Source organism: Pseudophryne corroboree, chromosome 6 (genome assembly GCF_028390025.1).
Source record: "Pseudophryne corroboree isolate aPseCor3 chromosome 6, aPseCor3.hap2, whole genome shotgun sequence".
NCBI lineage: Eukaryota > Metazoa > Chordata > Amphibia > Anura > Myobatrachidae > Pseudophryne > Pseudophryne corroboree.
In genome coordinates this window covers 284,692,775-284,711,653 of record NC_086449.1, presented here as the reverse complement: position 1 = coordinate 284,711,653, position 18,879 = coordinate 284,692,775, and the positions used below count along the sequence as shown (strand labels likewise).

Here is an 18,879-nt window from a genome sequence, read left to right as displayed (position 1 = left end):
CTCGGGCACAGTTTCTAGACTGAGTCTGGTAGGATGGGCATAGAGGGAGAAGCCAGCCCACATTATTAAACTCTTAAAGTGCACATGGCTCCCAAAGGACCCGTCTATACCCCATGGTACTAAATTGGACCCCAGCATCCTCTACAGACTACAAGAAAAGGATTTACCGGTAGGTAATTAAAATCCTATTTTTTGTTTTATAGGATCTTACCTACCAGTCTGGCCAGGGCCTGATTAAATGCCACTCTTGGATAATGCAGTTGCAGTGTACTCCCACCCTGCCGCCTCCTCCACACTTGTAGATTATGTCCTGTAGCATTGATCTATCTTATCTATCCCCCCTTCGCAGAGCCGGCCCTAGACAGAATTCGGCTGGTGCCCCCCCCCCCCCCATGTGGGACCCTGAAATGGAGTGTGGTCTCACTCCCTCCTTCCATCTCTCACACCTCTAGCTCACTCCCACCTTCCATCTCTCACACCTGTACCTCACTCCCTCCATCTCTCACACCTGTACCTCACTCCCTCCTTCCATCTCTCACACCAGTACCTCACTCCCTCCTTCCATCTCTCACACCTGTACCTCACTCCCTCCTTCCATCTCTCACACCTGTACCTCACTCCCTCCTTCCATCTCTCACACCAGTACCTCACTCCCTCCTTCCATCTCTCACACCTGTACCTCACTCCCTCCTTCCATCTCTCACACCTGTACCTAACTCCCTACTTCCATCTCTCACACCAGTACCTCTCTCCCTCCTACCATCTCTCACATCTGTACCTCACTCCCTCCTTCCATCTCTCACACCTGTACCTCACTCCCACCTTCCATCTCTCACACCTGTACCTCACTCCCACCTTCCATCTCCCCTGCACCTCACTCTCACCTTCCATATCCCCCGCATCTCGCTTCCACCTTCCATCTCTCACACCTGTACCTCACTCCCTCCTTTCATCTCTCACACCAGTACCTCAATCCCACCTTCCATCTCTCTCACCTGTACCTCACTCCCTCCTTCCATCTCTCACACCTGAACCTCACTCCCTCCTTCCATCTCTCACACCTGTACCTCACTCCCACCTTCCATCTCTCACACCTGAACCTCACTCCCTCCTTCCATCTCTCACACCTGTACCTCACTCCCACCTTCCATCTCTCACACCTGTACCTCACTCCCACCTTCCATCTCTCACACCTGTACCTCACTCCCTCCTTCCATCTATCACACCTGTACCTCGCTCTCACATTCCATCTCCCCTGCACCTCCCTCTCACCTTCCATCTCCCCCACACCTTGCTCCCACCTTCCATCCCTCACACCTGTACCTCTCACTCACTCCATCTCTCACCCCTGCACCTCACTCCCTCCTTCCATCTCTCATCCGTGCACCTCACTCCCAACCTTCCATGTCTCACACCTGTACCTCTCATTCCTTCCTTCCCTCCATCACCCCTGCACCTCACTCCCTCCTTCCATCTCTCACCTCTACCTCGCTCTCATCTTCATATCCCCCTGTGCCCCAATTGATAATGTCGGTATTATCTTAGACCGCAAAGCTATACCCTTTTGTACACTAATACCGTTGAGCCGCTATGGCCGCTAGTCTACGTGCACGTGCTACGTACTTTGTACGCTATTTGCGTACAGAGTCCTGCACGTGGTACGCACTTGGCGTACGCACGCTGCGCTGAGTGTACGGAGTACACCCAGCGAGCGCACACACAATTGATAACCTTTAAACCTTGTTAATGATATAATGCAATGATATGCTTACACTTTAAACTCTTACCAGTAAAGTACTGTAAATGATGTTATACCTTAAAACCTTAAGTAGCGCTGGCGATACAAAGTACCCGCAGTGCGTACACCTTAACAATGCTTATACACCTTAAACAGGTTAAACTACTTTAAAGCCCATGCAGGAAAGTGAAAACACAACACTGTTTGTAGTTGAAACCACAGGGTTCTAAGGCCACCGTGGATTGATTCCAAAAGATAAAAACAATACAATTTATACACTACAGGCTAACAAGTAAATCTAAACAGAATAATGGCTACAGAGAATATACATACTTGAGAATGTTTCGCAAGCGCAACCCGAGCTCGGTCCTCCGCTGGTCATACAGATAGCGTTTAGAGTCTTCCGACCGGCCAGGCAACAATGGTCTTTTTATACACAAACATGCATACACAATACAATGGTCACTGTAATCTCATTGTTCATTGGACACAGAGATATGTCTCCACATTACAGCAAAGGTCATAGGTGGATTTGAAAAGGTGGGCAATGTCTTTCCCAACTGCTCTTGTGGGTGGTATCCTCTGGATTCCCGCCGCATATGTAATTTACAGTAAATACAGTTAATGTTCATAATCTACTTTTGTACATAACTATACGCAGGAACAAGCGATCTTTCTCTAACTAACACCGGAATGTTACCCTCAAAATACCCTACAGCTGGATACTAGACATCACCTTCCAACCTTTATCTGACCCTTCCTATCATGCAAAGAGGAATCTCTCTGTCCAGGAACTGTTTAAACTAATAATACTCGCTGTCATGGTCTAGGGGAACTATATCTACAATATACGCTATTTGGGTTAAATATGCAATGTTCTAATAACACGCTACACGCTCACAAACTCCGCCGTAAATACCCATATCATGCGCATGATCGGCGGAGCGATCCTACGCAAATTGCGGATATGTGCATGCACGGCGGACTGAGTGCACGAGCAGCGGGCATGTGCATGGGGTTAGTACAAGGCATATGCATTATGATATTTTTCGACTTTGACACAATTTTCCATAGGTCTCCCCCTCATAGCAGTGTCATTATCCCTCTCCCCCCCCACTCTCTATAGGTCTCCCCCATAGCAGTGTTATTAGTCACCTTCCCCTCCAAAGCTGTGTCATTAGCCCCAGTGGCGTAACTACTGCCCCCGCAGCCCTCGCGGTGGCTTGGGGGCGAGGGGCTGCGGGGGCGCCACTGATTACAGCAGACTGACATGCGGACGAACGTCCGCATGTCAGTCTGCTTTATTGGAGGGACACGGAGGGCGCAGCGTGTGCCTCTCCTGTGTCCCTCCTGAGTCCTGCATCATCTCCGGCGGCCCGCGGGTCTAATAGGGGGAAGTGCCGTCCGTGAGCCAATTAGAGCTCACGGACGGCACTTCCCCCTATCAGACCCGCGGCCGCCGGAGATGATGCAGCAGGAGGGACACAGGAGAGGCACACGCTGCGCCCTCTGTGTCCCTCCAACCAGCGGCGGCGGCGGCGGCACTGGGGCATATCTGGCACTGGGGGGGTGGGGAGGGGAGGGTGTCTGGCACTGGGGCATATCTGGCACTGGGGGGGGAGGGGAGGGTGTCTGGCACTGGGGCATATCTGGCACTGGGGGGGGGGGGGAGGGTGTCTGGCACTGGGGCATATCTGGCACTGGGGGGGGGAGGGGAGGGTGTCTGGCACTGGGGAATATATGGCACTGGGGGGGATATCTGGCACTGGGGCATATATGGCACGGGGGGGGATATCTGGCACTAGGGCATATCTGGCACTGGGGGGGGGATGTCTGGCACTGGGGGGGATATCTGGCACTGGGGCATATATGGCACTGGGGGGGGGAGGGTGTCTGGCACTGGGGAATATATGGCACTGGGGGGGGATGTCTGGCACTAGGGGGGATATCTGGCACTGGGGCATATATGGCACTGGGGGGGGGATATCTGGCACTAGGGCATATCTGGCACTGGGGAGGGGGATGTCTGGCACTGGGGGGGGATATCTGGCACTGGGGCATATATGGCACTGGGGGAGGGGGGATATCTGGCACTAGGGCATATCTGGCACTGGGGGGGGGATGTCTGGCACTGGGGCATATATGGCACTGGGGGGGGGGGATATCTGGCACGGGGTGGATATATGGCACTGGGGGGGGGGGATGTCTGGCACTGGGGGGAAATATCTGGCACTGGGGGGGGGATATCTGGCACTGGGAGGGAATATCTGGCCCTGGGGCATATATGGCACTGGGGGAGAATATCTGGCACTGGGGGCATATATGGCACTGGGGGGGGGGGATATATGGCACTGGGGTGGAATACCTGGCACTGGGGGCATATATGGCACGGGGGCATATCTGGCACTGGGGGCATATATGGCACTCGGGGGGAACATATGGCACTGGCGGCATATCTGGCATTGGGGGAATATCTGGCACTGGGGGGGTATATGTGTACCTAGCACATGGGGGGGGGGGGCTATATTTGGCACCGGGGGCATGTGAGTACCTGGCACCGTGGGGGAATATCTGGCACTGGGGACATATGTGGCACTGGGAGCACCGCCCTAGCAACAAGGACTACCTCCTAGCAACGAGCATGACACCCAGTGCATGAAACACCTGACAACGAGCATGACACCCAGTGCATGAAACACCTGGCAACGAGCATGACACCCAGTGCATGAAACCCCTGACAACGAGAAGGTAATTGAAAAGTAATTAGAAGCCTTACTGTAGGACTTAATGTGTAATGGGCATTACGGTGTGTGGCATAATGTATCACGGACATTGCGGTGTGTGTCATAATGTGTCACAGGCATTACGGTGTATGGTATACTATATCGCGGGCACTGTGATATGTGGTATAATGTCTCAGGGTCATTGCAGTGTGTGGCATAATGTATCACGGACATTGCGGTGTGTGTCATAATGTGTCAGGCATTACGGTGTGTGGTATACTATATCACGGGCATTGTGGTATGTGGTATAATGTCTCATGGTCATTGCAGTGTGGCATAATACATAACGGGCATTGCGGTGTGTGGCATAGGGTATAACGGGCAGGGCATTGCGGTATGTGTCACAGGCATTACGGTGTATGGTATACTATATCACGGGCATTGTGGTATAATGTCTCAAGGTCATTGCGGTGTGTGTCATAATGTGTCACAGGCATTGTATGTGCTATAATGTATCAGGGGCATTGCAGTGTGTAGCATAATGTATAACGGGCATTGCGATTCCTGTCATAATGTGTCGGGGGCATTACGGTGTGTGGCATAATGTGTCACAGGCATTACGGTGTGTGGCATAATGTAACAGGCATTACAGTGTGTGCATATTGTGTCATGTGCATTGTTGTGTGCGGCATAATGTCTAAGGGCCATTGCAGTATGTGGCATAATGTATACTGGGCATTACTATAAGGAGGAAAAATGACAAATAATGTAAGGGGCATGAATCAGGATTATTTTTCTTTCCTGTGGTGGCTAACGTCTGGGCGTGCAGGTTGCAAAACTGGGGTATAAGGTAGTCTTTTCCTGCAATACCACGCCCCTTTACGAGAAACCACGCCCATTCCAACAAAACCACGCCCCTTTTTTTGCAGCGCGCGCCTTCGGCGCGCGCATATTTATCCCTTTCTTGCTCCCAATTATGCGGCGGGGGGGGCGCCAAAAATTTTTTGGCTTGGGGGAGAAAAATTTCTAGTTACGCCACTGATTAGCCCCCTTCCCCACCAAAAACAATGTCATTAGCCCCCCCCTATAGCAGTGTCATTAGTCACCTTCTCCACACTCCCCATAGGCTCCCCCATAGCAGTGTCATTAATACCCCCCCCCCCCCCCCAATAGCAGTGTTTGTGCCCCCTTCCCCCCACAGGTCTCCTCCATAGCAGTATCATTAGCCTCCTCCCGCCCCCCCCCCCCCATAGAAGTGGCTGTGCCCCCTTACCCCTACAGGTCTCCCCCATAGCAGTGTCATTAGTCTCTCTTTTCACCATCCGTATCTTACCTTTATCCTGTGTGGCTGCAGTGCAGGGGATGAGTCCTGGAGCTCCGCGGGATCTGAATGGCTTCCTCCAGTCTGCAGCTGCTGTCTGTGTGTGCTCACTGCTCATCTCTGCCCCTGTGTCAGGCAGAATGTGAAACTAAACTTACCTCCTGCCTGTGTGAGCTCAGCTGAGGCTGAGCTGTGCTTCGGCTCTGTGTGCTGCTGCTGCTGCAGCCTCCATCCTGACTCTCCTGCCTAGCTGGTATAACGGAGCTGGCCCCTAGGCAAGCATTTGCCTATAACGCCTATTGGCTAGTGCCGGCTCTGCCCCTTCGGATTACATACATAATCCCGTTGGGCGGGTTTCTATTCCCATTCTATGGGTGTCATGGACACCTACGGGTGGAAATAGCCCCTGTGCGTCGGTTTTCCGGCAGGCAGCACATCCCAACACTTATACAGTATGAACTTTCATTGGTCTTTTTATTTCTAGCATACTGCTCCCCCTCTAAGCGCTTGCACACTTTTTCCTGCAGCATTGCTCTATTTATAACATACTGCACATGCCTGGTCCCCCACTCTTCGCCCCCTCCGGCACTAATATAAAACGTTTTTAATCCCCACTTTAACCACCCCTATACCGCTTGTACTGTATGTGCTATAGCATGCTGTTTAAACCTTAAGCTGGGTACACACCTATACAATCGTCAGTTTGATCACCCAATATCGGTGATCAGTCAGATCAGGAGGTCCCATCTAATGTGCAGTTTAATATTTAAACTCCCTGATCCCAGAGAAAAACATATATGCATAAGCTATTTGTAGTTCAGTATGTACTGGTCACACTGATTGGGCAAGCGAGTGATAAGCATGGTATGTAGTTGGCATTAATTTTCCTGTTTATTATGCCCCCCAACATTATTTTATACACAAAGTCATCTGTGTGACTACTTATTAGTGTTATTGACAGCTGCCATAAGTGCTGTCAACAGTCATGTAGTCCTTGGCTCCTGCTCGCTCCTTCCAGCTCGCTCAGAATGCACGCGGAGTCAAGGGCTTGGGCATCATGCTGTCATTAGAAGACATCCTCAGTACAGTTCTTGACCTGAAGTGTGGGTGGGACACAGCAAAGACAAGTGCTACACGCTGAGGAGCGCTCAGCAGCTTACGTAATACATTAGAACAATTGTGCAAATGGCATGTGACCTGGCACCCCCCAGGACCCTGCGCTTTAGGCTGATCAGGCACTGAGGTTACATTGAGTACTGCTACAAATGTGACTAATCAGTGAAGCAGCCAATTATCTCTTTGTGCCTTTGGCATTTTTCAATCATTGCTGTTATCAGGGCCGTAACTAGGTGTGTGCAGAGTGTGCTCCGCACATAGCGCTGCAGTGTAGGGGACATTGCTGGCAGCACTTTTCAATTATGAATTTTCTAATTACTTTCATTAACCGCTTCCCCCCTTTTTGAAGCATCTCCTGACCACCCGTGTCTCCTACCCCCACCCCTTATGTCGCTAATACATATACAGCATTCGAACACGTTGCCTATGACATTGCAGTCGGACACTCTATTCATTGAGCTATCTGCCCTTGCATAGTGAGCTAGAGAATTCCAAGCTGGAGAGTTTTTACTATTTGAAGCTTACCTTGTACTTTGTGAAGGGGTGATCAGCGTTGTGGCTGGGCAGATCTATGTAGTGTGTGGCTGCAAGGGATTGGCTGAGTGGCTGCACACTGCATGGAGCTGCTTGATTATGGTGCTGGTTATTTTTTTACAGGGTACAGGTACAGTAGCTTCATATAGCAAGAAATCTCATAGTTTTTATGCAGGATCAAGTGGCTCGGTGGGTGGAGTGTTTGGCTGCGATACAGCAGGTTGTGGGTTTGAGTCCAGGTGTGGATCATAGGGTCGACAGTCATTAGGTCGACCACTATTGGTCGACAGTGACCAGGTCGACACCTGAAATAGGTCAATGCGGTCATTAGGTCAACATGGAAAAAGGTCGACATGAGTTTTTCATATATGTTTGGTGACCGGGATCCCCAATTAGTGCACCGTGTCCCCTTGCATGGCTATCTTCTCTCGCCGTGCTTCGGGCAAGGTGCCTCGCTCCACTGCACTCGGCACAAGTTACTATTCCCAATCGTAGTCCACGTGGATTGTAAAGTATGAAAAAGTTAAAAAAATGAAAGAAAGAAAAAAGTGAGAAACTCATGTCGACCTTTGCCATATAAATGGGTGTGTACTAATGTTCATTCCCCTTCCCAATGAGGCATGCGCCTTATGTCTCTATTGAAAAAAAAAAGGGGGGGGGGGTTTGGGGTTGGCGTCAATTCTCATACTAGCACAGGACACCAAAAAGGCTAGTTACAGCTCTGGGTATTATTATTTAGCAGTTTATTGTCTTGTTATTATATGATTGTTATTCTCGGGAGTTTAAAGTAACTTTTACTTATTAAGAAATGAAGAAATGTATGTGTGTGTGTGTGTGTGTGTGTGTGTGTGTGTGTGTATATATATATATATATATATATATATTAGAGATGTGCACCGGAAATTTTTCGGGTTTTGGTTTTGGATTCGGTTCCGCTGCCGTGTTTTGGATTCGGACGCATTTTGCCAAAACCTCCCTGAAAATTTTTTGTCGGATTCGGGTGTGTTTTGGATTCGGGTGTTTTTTTACAAAAAACCCTCAAAAACAGCTTAAATCATAGAATTTGGGGGTCATTTTGATCCCATAGTATTATTAACCTCAATAACCATAATTTACACTCATTTTCAGTCTATTCTGAACACCTCACACCTCACAATATTATTTTTAGTCCTAAAATTTGCACCGAGGTCGCTGGATGGCTAAGCTAAGCGACACAAGTGGCCGACACAAACACCTGGCCCATCTAGGAGTGGCACTGCAGTGTCAGGCAGGATGGCACTTCAAAAAAATACTCCCCAAACAGCACATGATGCAAAGAAAAAAAGAGGCGCACCAAGGTCGCTGTGTGACTAAGCTAAGCGACACAAGTGGCCGACACAAACACCTGGCCCATCTAGGAGTGGCACTGCAGTGTCAGACAGGATGGCACTTCAGAAAAATAGTCCCCAAACAGCACATGATGCAAAGAAAAAAGAGACGCACCAAGGTCGCTGTGTGATTAAGCTAAGCGACACAAGTGGCCGACACAAACACCTGGCCCATCTAGGAGTGGCACTGCAGTGTCAGACAGGATGGCACTTCAAAAAAATAGTCCCCAAACAGCACATGATGCAAAGAAAAAAAGAGGCGCACCAAGGTCGCTGTGTGACTAAGCTAAGCGACACAAGTGGCCGACACAAACACCTGGCCCATCTAGGAGTGGCACTGCAGTGTCAGACAGGATGGCACTTCAAAAAAATAGTCCCCAAACAGCACATGATGCAAAGAAAAAAAGAGGCGCACCAAGGTCGCTGTGTGACTAAGCTAAGCGACACAAGTGGCCGACACAAACACCTGGCCCATCTAGGAGTGGCACTGCAGTGTCAGACAGGATGGCAGATTTAAAAAATAGTCCCCAAACAGCACATGATGCAAAGAAAAAAAGAGGTGCAATGAGGTAGCTGTGTGACTAAGCTAAGCGACCCAAGTGGCCGACACAAACACCTGGCCCATCTAGGAGTGGCACTGCAGTTTTCTAGCGAGTGGATGAGTGCTTCCATCCTCATGTGAATCTGAACCACTAGCCATGAACATAGGCCAAGGCCTCAGCCGTTCCTTGCCACTCCGTGTCGTAAATGGCATATTGGCAAGTTTACGCTCCTCATCAGACGCTTTTAATTTTGATTTTTGGGTCATTTAACTGAACTTTTGTTTTTTGGATTTTACATGCTCTCTGCTATGACATTGGGCATCGGCCTTGGCAGACGACGTGATGGCATTTCATCGTCTCGGCCATGACTAGTGGCAGCAGCTTCAGCACGAGGTGGAAGTGGATCTTGATCTCTCCCTATTTTAACCTCCACATTTTTGTTCTCCATTTTTTAATGTGTGGAATTATATACCAGTATCAATAGCAATGGCCTACTACTATATATACTGCGCACAACTGAAATGCACCACAGGTATGGATGGATAGTATACTTGACGACACAGAGGTAGGTAGAGCAGTGGCCTTCCGTACAGTACTGCTATATATACTGGTGGTCACTGTCAGCAAACTGCAAAACTAAAATGCACCACAGGTATAGAATCTAGGTGGATAGTATACTTGACGACACAGAGGTAGGTAGAGCAGTGGCCTTTCGTACCGTACTGCTATATATACTGGTGGTCACTGTCAGCAAACTGCAAAACTAAAATGCACCACAGGTATAGAATCTAGATGGATAGTATACTTGACGACACAGAGGTAGGTAGAGCAGTGGCCTTCCGTACCGTACTGCTATATATACTGGTGGTCACTGTCAGCAAACTGCAAAACTAAAATGCACCACAGGTATAGAATCTAGATGGATAGTATACTTGACAACACAGAGGTAGGTAGAGCAGTGGCCTTCCGTACCGTACTGCTATATATACTGGTGGTCACTGTCAGCAAACTGCAAAACTAAAATGCACCACAGGTATAGAATCTAGATGGATAGTATACTTGACGACACAGAGGTAGGTAGAGCAGTGGCCTTCCGTACCGTACTGCTATATATACTGGTGGTCACTGTCAGCAAACTGCAAAACTAAAATGCACCACAGGTATAGAATCTAGATGGATAGTATACTTGACGACACAGAGGTAGGTAGAGCAGTGGCCTTCCGTACCGTACTGCTATATATACTGGTGGTCACTGTCAGCAAACTGCAAAACTAAAATGCACCACAGGTATAGAATCTAGATGGATAGTATACTTGATGACACAGAGGTAGGTAGAGCAGTGGCCTTCCGTACCGTACTGCTATATATACTGGTGGTCACTGTCAGCAAACTGCAAAACTAAAATGCACCACAGGTATAGAATCTAGATGGATAGTATACTTGACGACACAGAGGTAGGTAGAGCAGTGGCCTTCCGTACCGTACTGCTATATATACTGGTGGTCACTGTCAGCTAACTGCAAAACTAAAATGCACAACAGGTATAGAATCTAGATGGATAGTATACTTGACAACACAGAGGTAGGTAGAGCAGTGGCCTTCCGTACCGTACTGCTATATATACTGGTGGTCACTGTCAGCAAACTGCAAAACTAAAATGCACCACAGGTATAGAATCTAGATGGATAGTATACTTGACGACACAGAGGTAGGTAGAGCAGTGGCCTTCCGTACCGTACTGCTATATATACTGGTGGTCACTGTCAGCTAACTGCAAAACTAAAATGCACAACAGGTATAGAATCTAGATGGATAGTATACTTGACAACACAGAGGTAGGTAGAGCAGTGGCCTTCCGTACCGTACTGCTATATATACTGGTGGTCACTGTCAGCAAACTGCAAAACTAAAATGCACCACAGGTATAGAATCTAGATGGATAGTATACTTGACGACACAGAGGTAGGTAGAGCAGTGGCCTTCCGTACCGTACTGCTATATATACTGGTGGTCACTGGTCAGCAAAACTCTGCACTGTACTCCTATATAATATACTGGTGGTCCCCAGTACCCACAATAAAGCAGTGTGAGCACAGATATATGCAGCACACTGTGCACAGATATGGAGCGTTTTTCAGGCAGACAACGTATACTGGTGGTCACTGGTCAGCAAAACTCTGCACTGTACTCCTCCTATATAATATACTGGTGGTCCCCAGTACCCACAATAAAGCAGTGTGAGCACAGATATATGCAGCACACTGAGCACAGATATGGAGCGTTTTTCAGGCAGACAACGTATACTGGTGGTCACTGGTCAGCAAAACTCTGCACTGTACTCCTCCTATATAATATACTGGTGGTCCCCAGTACCCACAATAAAGCAGTGTGAGCACAGATATATACAGCACACTGAGCACAGATATGGAGCGTTTTTCAGGCAGAGAACGGATAAAACTGGTGGTCACTGATCAGCAAAACTCTGCACTGTACTCCTCCTATATAATTATGGCCCTCATTCCGACCTGATCGCACGCTGCACTTCCTCGCAGCTGTGCGATCGGGTCTGGAATGCGCATTGCTCACGCGCGTCGTTGTCCGGCGACAGCCGTCGCCGGGTAATGACGCTGACAGCGGAGAAAGTGGTCGCAGCGGCGACCGCAAGAAGATTAACTGCCAGGAAGGCGTTCTGGGGCGTCAACTGACCGTTGGAGGCCATTTTTGGGGAGTGGTAAGAAAAACGCAGGCGTGTCCAGGCGAACGGAGGGTGGATTTCTGACGTCAAAGCCGAGCCCATCATCGCTGGGTCCGTCGCACAGGGTAAGTGTGTCCAGGGCTGGTCTTGATTTCTGAGAAACTTTTTTAGCATAGCAGGCCTGCACAAGCAATCGTAGCCCTGCTATGCTAAAATACACTCCCCCATAGGCGGAGATTAGTTGATCGCACCAGCAGCAAAAAGTTGCTTGGTGTGATCAACTCGGAATGAGGGCCCATGTGTGTAACGCCGCAATGTTTTTACTTGCTGCGTCTACCTTTTTTGTTGCAAGTGCAAAAAAACGAAATACCAAGGTAATTCGCCCGGCGCTGTCAAGAGGATATGCTAGACCTTTAAGCTGCTGTATAAAGGGATAGTTAGTCCCTGAAGAAACAATAGGAATAAGGGTATGTAAACAGCGCTAAAAAACTGGATATGGAAAAAATATTAATAATAATGATCACAATTTATTATAAAAATTGTTGCAACAAATAAACCATTCAATTCATATATATATATATATATATATATATAGATATATATATATAGATATAAAATAATTTTATAAAAACGTGTCAAGCAGGGCAAGCACAGCAAGTTTGTTTGGTGTATTACCACACGAGGCAGCCGGACATGATGCACTGATGAAGGTCCTTGGAATTATGCCACAGTCCTGGGTGCACTTTGCAATGCTAGCAGTTAGAAGTCCAAGATGTTAGGCGAACCTTTATTGCTTGGTTCCAAACCAGATTCAGTCCTATTCAAAGCTGGATCTCTGGTGCCTTAGTGGACTACTGCGAGTTTCCCAATTGCTGACGGACTTCTAGGCTTGTTCCAGGTATATTTAATAATTCAGTGGTGCACGGCTCCTCCAAACCAACCAACGCGTTTCGCTGTATCCACAGCTTTATCAAGGTGTTTTTTGTTGCAAGTACCTGATAGTAGAAAGCAAGAGCTTACACTCATCCGCATAGCTAGTAGCAAGTGGAGATACTGTATACCCCAATGCATGTGCAGTCTGCTAAAGCTCTGCGAGAACCATATGCAGGAGGTATTACATGCAGCTCTGGATCAGGTCCCCTGTGCTCATGTATATGGGGGCAGTGAGAGAATCTTCATTTGGTATTGGCCAGCATCAGGTTTTGTGTACTTGTTTTTTTGCACAACTGAATCATGAGTACACACAGTCTCCGAGGGGTAAATTTACTAAGGTGGTTTTTTTTTAGAACTGGTGATGTTGCCCATAGCAATCAATCAGATTCTACTTAATATTTATCTAGCTGCTTCTAGAAGATGATAGAATCTGATTGGTTGCTAATGCTATGAGCAACATCACAAGTTCTAAAACACTCCCACCTTAGTAAATTTACCCCGAAGACTTCACTCAGAAGACTCTATGCAGTATGGAAAAAAGATATACGATAGCAATTAATGTACTGTATGTGTCAATGATGTACTTACCTTTCCCATGCCTTCCACAGAAAATACCAGAGTTTGAAACTCAAATTGAAACACTGGAGACCAAAGTAAAGGAGTCTGACAACCAGGCGCTGACACAGCGGCAAGAAATGAGGGGTAAGAGACCTTCCCCTTTTTTTTTTTTTTTTAAGGATGGGTTAAGAACTGCAAATGGATAACTTGGAAAGTACCAGTAAATTAACATGTTTCCAAAATGTCTATTTGGCTTTCTGTATTTTGTTACACATAATAGCATAGAATGTATAGCATGTCTTACCAGTGACCAACATATTGTGCCATTGATGACTATCATAAACACAGAGTATGTACTGGGGCAGATTCATAGGGCAAGTTTGGTAACAAGAGGCTGTGCGCATTAACTCTCAGTAGCTGATTTCTGCTTGCCGCCTATGGATGTGCATGCAGAAATCAGCGACAGTAACTGCCCGAAAAATGTGCTTAATTGAACCTTTCCCTTATTGCCATGCCTCTTTTCATGCCAGACTCCAATATTTATCGTGCTCTGCCCGCTTCATTTGGCACTCACACCCTCGCCAAGTCAGACTTGCTGCCAGTCTTACTAGCTTTGTGCTCACTAAAAACACATCTTTTCATCAAAGTCTACCATGCCTCCTCCTAAATCTCCAGTCTCTCTTCCCCTGACCTTCTCTTCTTCCCAATTCACCTTATTTCCCCACTCCTCTTTGCATGTAAACTCTCAATTATTTTTTTTTATTGCAGAAAAGATGTCTGAAATGGCTAAACAGCTTTTGGACAGTTTTGAAGTGGAAGATGTTAAAAACAGGTATATCAGAATGAATTGCTAGTCACATAATATAAAGTATAAAGTTGTACAGAGTATGGGTATCAACAGAAAGTCCGCCAACAATTCTGACCTGACCGCGTACTTTGGAGCATGTCCAAGCATGTAGATACATGGCCAGTTGGCCATACCACATTGTTAATACCAGGGCCCTCTGCAAGCCCGAGCCCAGGTTATTTGTACCCACTTCTGATCATCAAAGGAACTGGACAGTGGGGGTAATTCAGACCTGATCGTAGCAGAAAATTTTATAGCAATTGGGCAAAACCATGTGCACTGCAGGGGGGTAGATATAACATGTGCAGAGAGAGTTAGATTTGGGTGGGGTGTGTTCAAACAGAAATCTAAATTGCAGTGTAAAAATAAAGCAGCCAGTATTTACCCTGCACAGAAACAAAATAACCCACCCAAATCTAACTCTCTCTGCACATGTTAGATCTCCCCCCCCCCCCCCCCCCCTGCAGTGCACATGGTTTTGCCCATCTGCTAACAAATTTGCTGCTACGATCAGGTCTGAATTACCCACAGTGTCCAGTTCGTAGTAAAATGCAGTTTTATAAAACAATCAAAACAAAATTTGTATTCAGCATTAAATATATCAAATTAAACCCCTACTTTGATTTGCTTGCTATGCCTAGATCCACTGGGATCCCTGATGAGTCTAAAAATTTTTAGCTGAGTAGGCAGCTAAGCCCCTCACCCATAAAAATACTTGTTCACCTGGACTAATTACAATTTAGTGAAATGTAGCTTTTTTTTTTAACTGTTAAAATTCCAGCAAAGCCCAAATATTTTAGGTTTTCTAGAAAGGTTAAGTCTCCCTTGTCCGTGATTCTAAAAACCGAAATATTCCCAAATAACTTTTTCGGGTAGCAGTGACGTCATGGTGACATCTGGTATCAATCGCCTATGGTTGTGGCTTGGCAGCCGTTCTGATTAACAGCCCTCACCGGGAACTCGGGCTCCATTCCTGCCTGCACTCCTCCACCTTGCCGGACCCCCATCATAAGTATTTCTGCTATCGGAGACTAAACCTGTAGCAATTTACAAGTACTGTACCCAGAATTCTTCATTCTATGCTGAAAACATACCTGAGTGTGCAATTCATTTATATAGCAGAAATTCAGGAATTTTTATTTTTATTTTTTACTATAGCTAGTAACAAAGTTGAAGACATTAAAAGGCATAAAATGAAACAAGGGCACTGCATGCATTTCTGGAAAAAAAAAATTGTTGAAGAAAAATAAAATTTAATTGACAGAAATAAATCCTGAAATAAATGTTTTCAGCAAGAACATATAAACAGAATTGGTTTCATGTATAACTTATAAATTTACATTGAAAAAAAATTAAGTTTTAAAAAGGTTTATAGTAGTAATCTACTATAATATTGAGTTGTAGGAGGTTATATAAAACTTACTTTCCCATGTTCAAGCGGGTCTGTGGCCAAATCTGCCACATATCAATTAGCTGGTCAGCTGATGGCTCTATACATCTCCTATTCGCCAACTGAATTTCTAAATAGATCAGATTTTGGTCTTGCACTGCAGTCGTTCAGTTGGTCATACTATCTAATTTGTTAAACTCATTTTATACAAACTGGCAAAATTAGCTTGTATCATCCTTACATGTCAGGGTGATTCAATAAAGTGATGTTGACGTTTTAACAAACAGCTTGAAGTCATTAATATTTCTAAATGTTCATTGTTTCATTTTAGACTTGCTCAAGAAGATTTGGGAAATATAAATGAGGATGGAGAACTTTGGTTTGCCTATGAAGGCTTGAAAAAAGCAACTAGGTATGAGATCCTGAAAAATCTCCCACACAATGGGTAGGATGTATCAAACATCGCATTTTGAATGGATACATCCTGCCACTGATTCAAATGTATAGCTGTGTTTATTAATATTGTATGCATGTACAATTGGGATAAAAAGTGCAAAGGACAACTCTCAATAACCTTCCAGGTTTATAACCCGGTAACCCTGCTCATGTGCAAGCCACGGGAGACACTGGAAGGGATCTGATTGGAGCCCTCTAGTGGAACTCAACCTAAAGAAGCCCAACCTATAGATGGCATTGCTTATCAAGTACAAGCTCCAGAAAGTTTCATTTTCCGAAGATTTGTACATATGGGAAATGCGGTCAAACCTCTGAAAATGGCAGTTTTCTGAATTTTTAACACATTTTGACATTAGTACATACCTTTATAGCTTAACTTACATGTCTTGTAGTCCTCGGCTGACTCTATCATTGTCAAAACTCTGTAATATGAGCAACAGGTTAAAGTAGCTTAGGGCATCTTAAAGCATATACTGTACACAATCTCTTACTAATGATAATAACTAAAAAGACAACCAAGTATGTTACTATTTTTACATTTAAGAAATAGTGAATTAAAACAAAAAGAATCAAATTAATATTGTATTTATAAATCTCCATGTAAATTATTCTGTTAAATTGATACTCATTTGCTTGTTCATGTTCAGGTCATAAATTATCAGTACAAGTCTCACACCATTGAAAAGAATTGAAACCCTGATTGTTTCAGGCGTTAAATACTAATATTACTTATGTTGTCTTTGAATCATCTTTGTTTTTTAAGCCTGATAAAAAAGATCAGTCATTCTTTCAGAGCCTTTCACATTATAATGATTTAACAGCAAGTTTCCAGATTTATTCAGTCAGCATGCTTGAGCCTTTGACAGACAGTTGCAGGACCATTTTGTTTATGTCGTCTACTCATGGCTGTAAGCAACGTGTCCAGGCCTGGGAGATGCGGGCGGGGGGGGGGGGGGGCGCGGCAGTAAGGACTCGTGACTATGGCCATATATAAATAAAACGAATCAGTAAAAAAAACAGTATTCTTGCGATGTTTCGCACTACACAGAGGGGTGAGGTTGTGCTCCCCGGCCAGGAGCAGATCGGGGGGGGGGGGGGGGGGGGCACGAGCAGTGCGATAGCTACACCTCCACCCCGCATAGATAGAGGTGGCTGCTGCTGGTACTCAGAGGCGGCAGCCTCCCTATATCCACTACAGCCCAGGTTGGGGAGACACAGACAGAAGGTGCTGACAGGCAAGGGGGGGTCATTCCACGGTGACCACCAGGCCCCTTCATCAGGCCCCCCTGTCCCTTATAGGCACCACTGCGTCAACCTAGGTTTGCCACAAGATATGTGGGCTACTTTTATATTATATATTACAGATGTAATTCAGTTATTTTTATGAATGGAAATTGTTTAGGCTGTTGAAAGTGGGGTGTGCAGACTCCATGTTGCTACTTCTCAAGGAAGCTTCATTCTTTGTACCAAAATGGCCACCAAGGCTACTACTGAGCATGTGCAGGGGCTATCATGCGGGACTGTGTTAGAGTGCCACAGTAGAGACCAGTAGTCCTCCGCTTAGCTTCAGTGAGACATGTGATTACCTGCTACTGACTGAACCGCTGTTCCAGCTTCCTGCACTGCTACTAGGTACCTACATACAATCACTGACAGATTATAGATAGAATATGATTGGTTAGTGGGAGCAACATCAGCAGTGCTGAAAAAAACAGTCACCGTAGTAAATTTACCCCATAGTCTGCAGAAACAAACAGTGACCTCAAAGTTGATAAAAAAAATATAATTACAAAGTAACACAATTTAAATGGTGAAAGTAATCTAGCAACCACGCATCCGGCAAACACGCCAACTTTTAAGCAGCATGACGCTGCGTCAGGTGTTTACGCGACAAAGGGGCCATTCATTCAAAAAAGTTGTGTTTCAATCACTGTGGAATAAATTATATATGAGGTACCTCTCACAAACCTGCCATTTCCATCTCAAAAACATCTCCAGGATCAGACCTTTTCTCACCCAGGACGCTACTAAGACCCTCATCCACTCACTGGTCATCTCCAGGTTGGACTACTGCAATCTCCTCCTATCTGGCACCCCTCAAAAATGCCTCTCTCCACTCCAATCTATCCTCAATGCTGCTGCCCGTCTCATCTTCCTCACCAAACGTACTACATTCACATCCCCTCTCTTGCAGGACCTTCACTGGCTAGTGGCTACCCTTCCCATTCAGAATCCAATTCAAGCTTCTCACACTCACCTACAAAGTCCTCTCCCACTCTTCTCCTTCTTACATCTCTGACTTTATCTCTCTTTACATTCCCACCTATCCTCTTCGCTCTGCTAATGCACGCCGTCTCTCCTGCCAACTGATTACCTCCTCCCATTCCTACCTACAAGATTTTGCACATGCTGCTCCCTATCTCTCCCCATCCGACTCTCCACCTCTCCACAAAACTTCAAACGGGCTCTCAAGACCCACTTCTTCACCAAACCCAGCCAACTCTCCTCCTAACCCTCTTGCCTATGCTCACTGTGTCCTCCTTCTGTGTCACCCTGGTCTGTTAGCCCCTCACCTTTTAGATTGTAAGCTCACAAGAGCAGGGACTTCTTTCCTCATGTACCTTTCCTTTTCTTACTTACACAATCTTATACTCCATAC

The 18,879-nt window shown here is 46.2% G+C and overlaps 1 protein-coding gene across 2 annotated transcripts in view; it reads left to right on the top strand.

The window, feature by feature from the left end:
• The window catches only part of MYO5C (myosin VC), a 333,517-nt gene that overhangs the window by 214,142 nt on the left and 100,496 nt on the right, over positions 1-18,879 (top strand). For both annotated transcript variants that reach the window (XM_063926097.1, XM_063926096.1), the window contains exons 26-28: positions 13,578-13,671; positions 14,296-14,359; positions 16,096-16,176. In XM_063926097.1, coding sequence (XP_063782167.1) covers positions 13,578-13,671; positions 14,296-14,359; positions 16,096-16,176 — 239 coding nt within the window. The remainder of the gene's footprint in view (positions 1-13,577; positions 13,672-14,295; positions 14,360-16,095; positions 16,177-18,879) is intronic.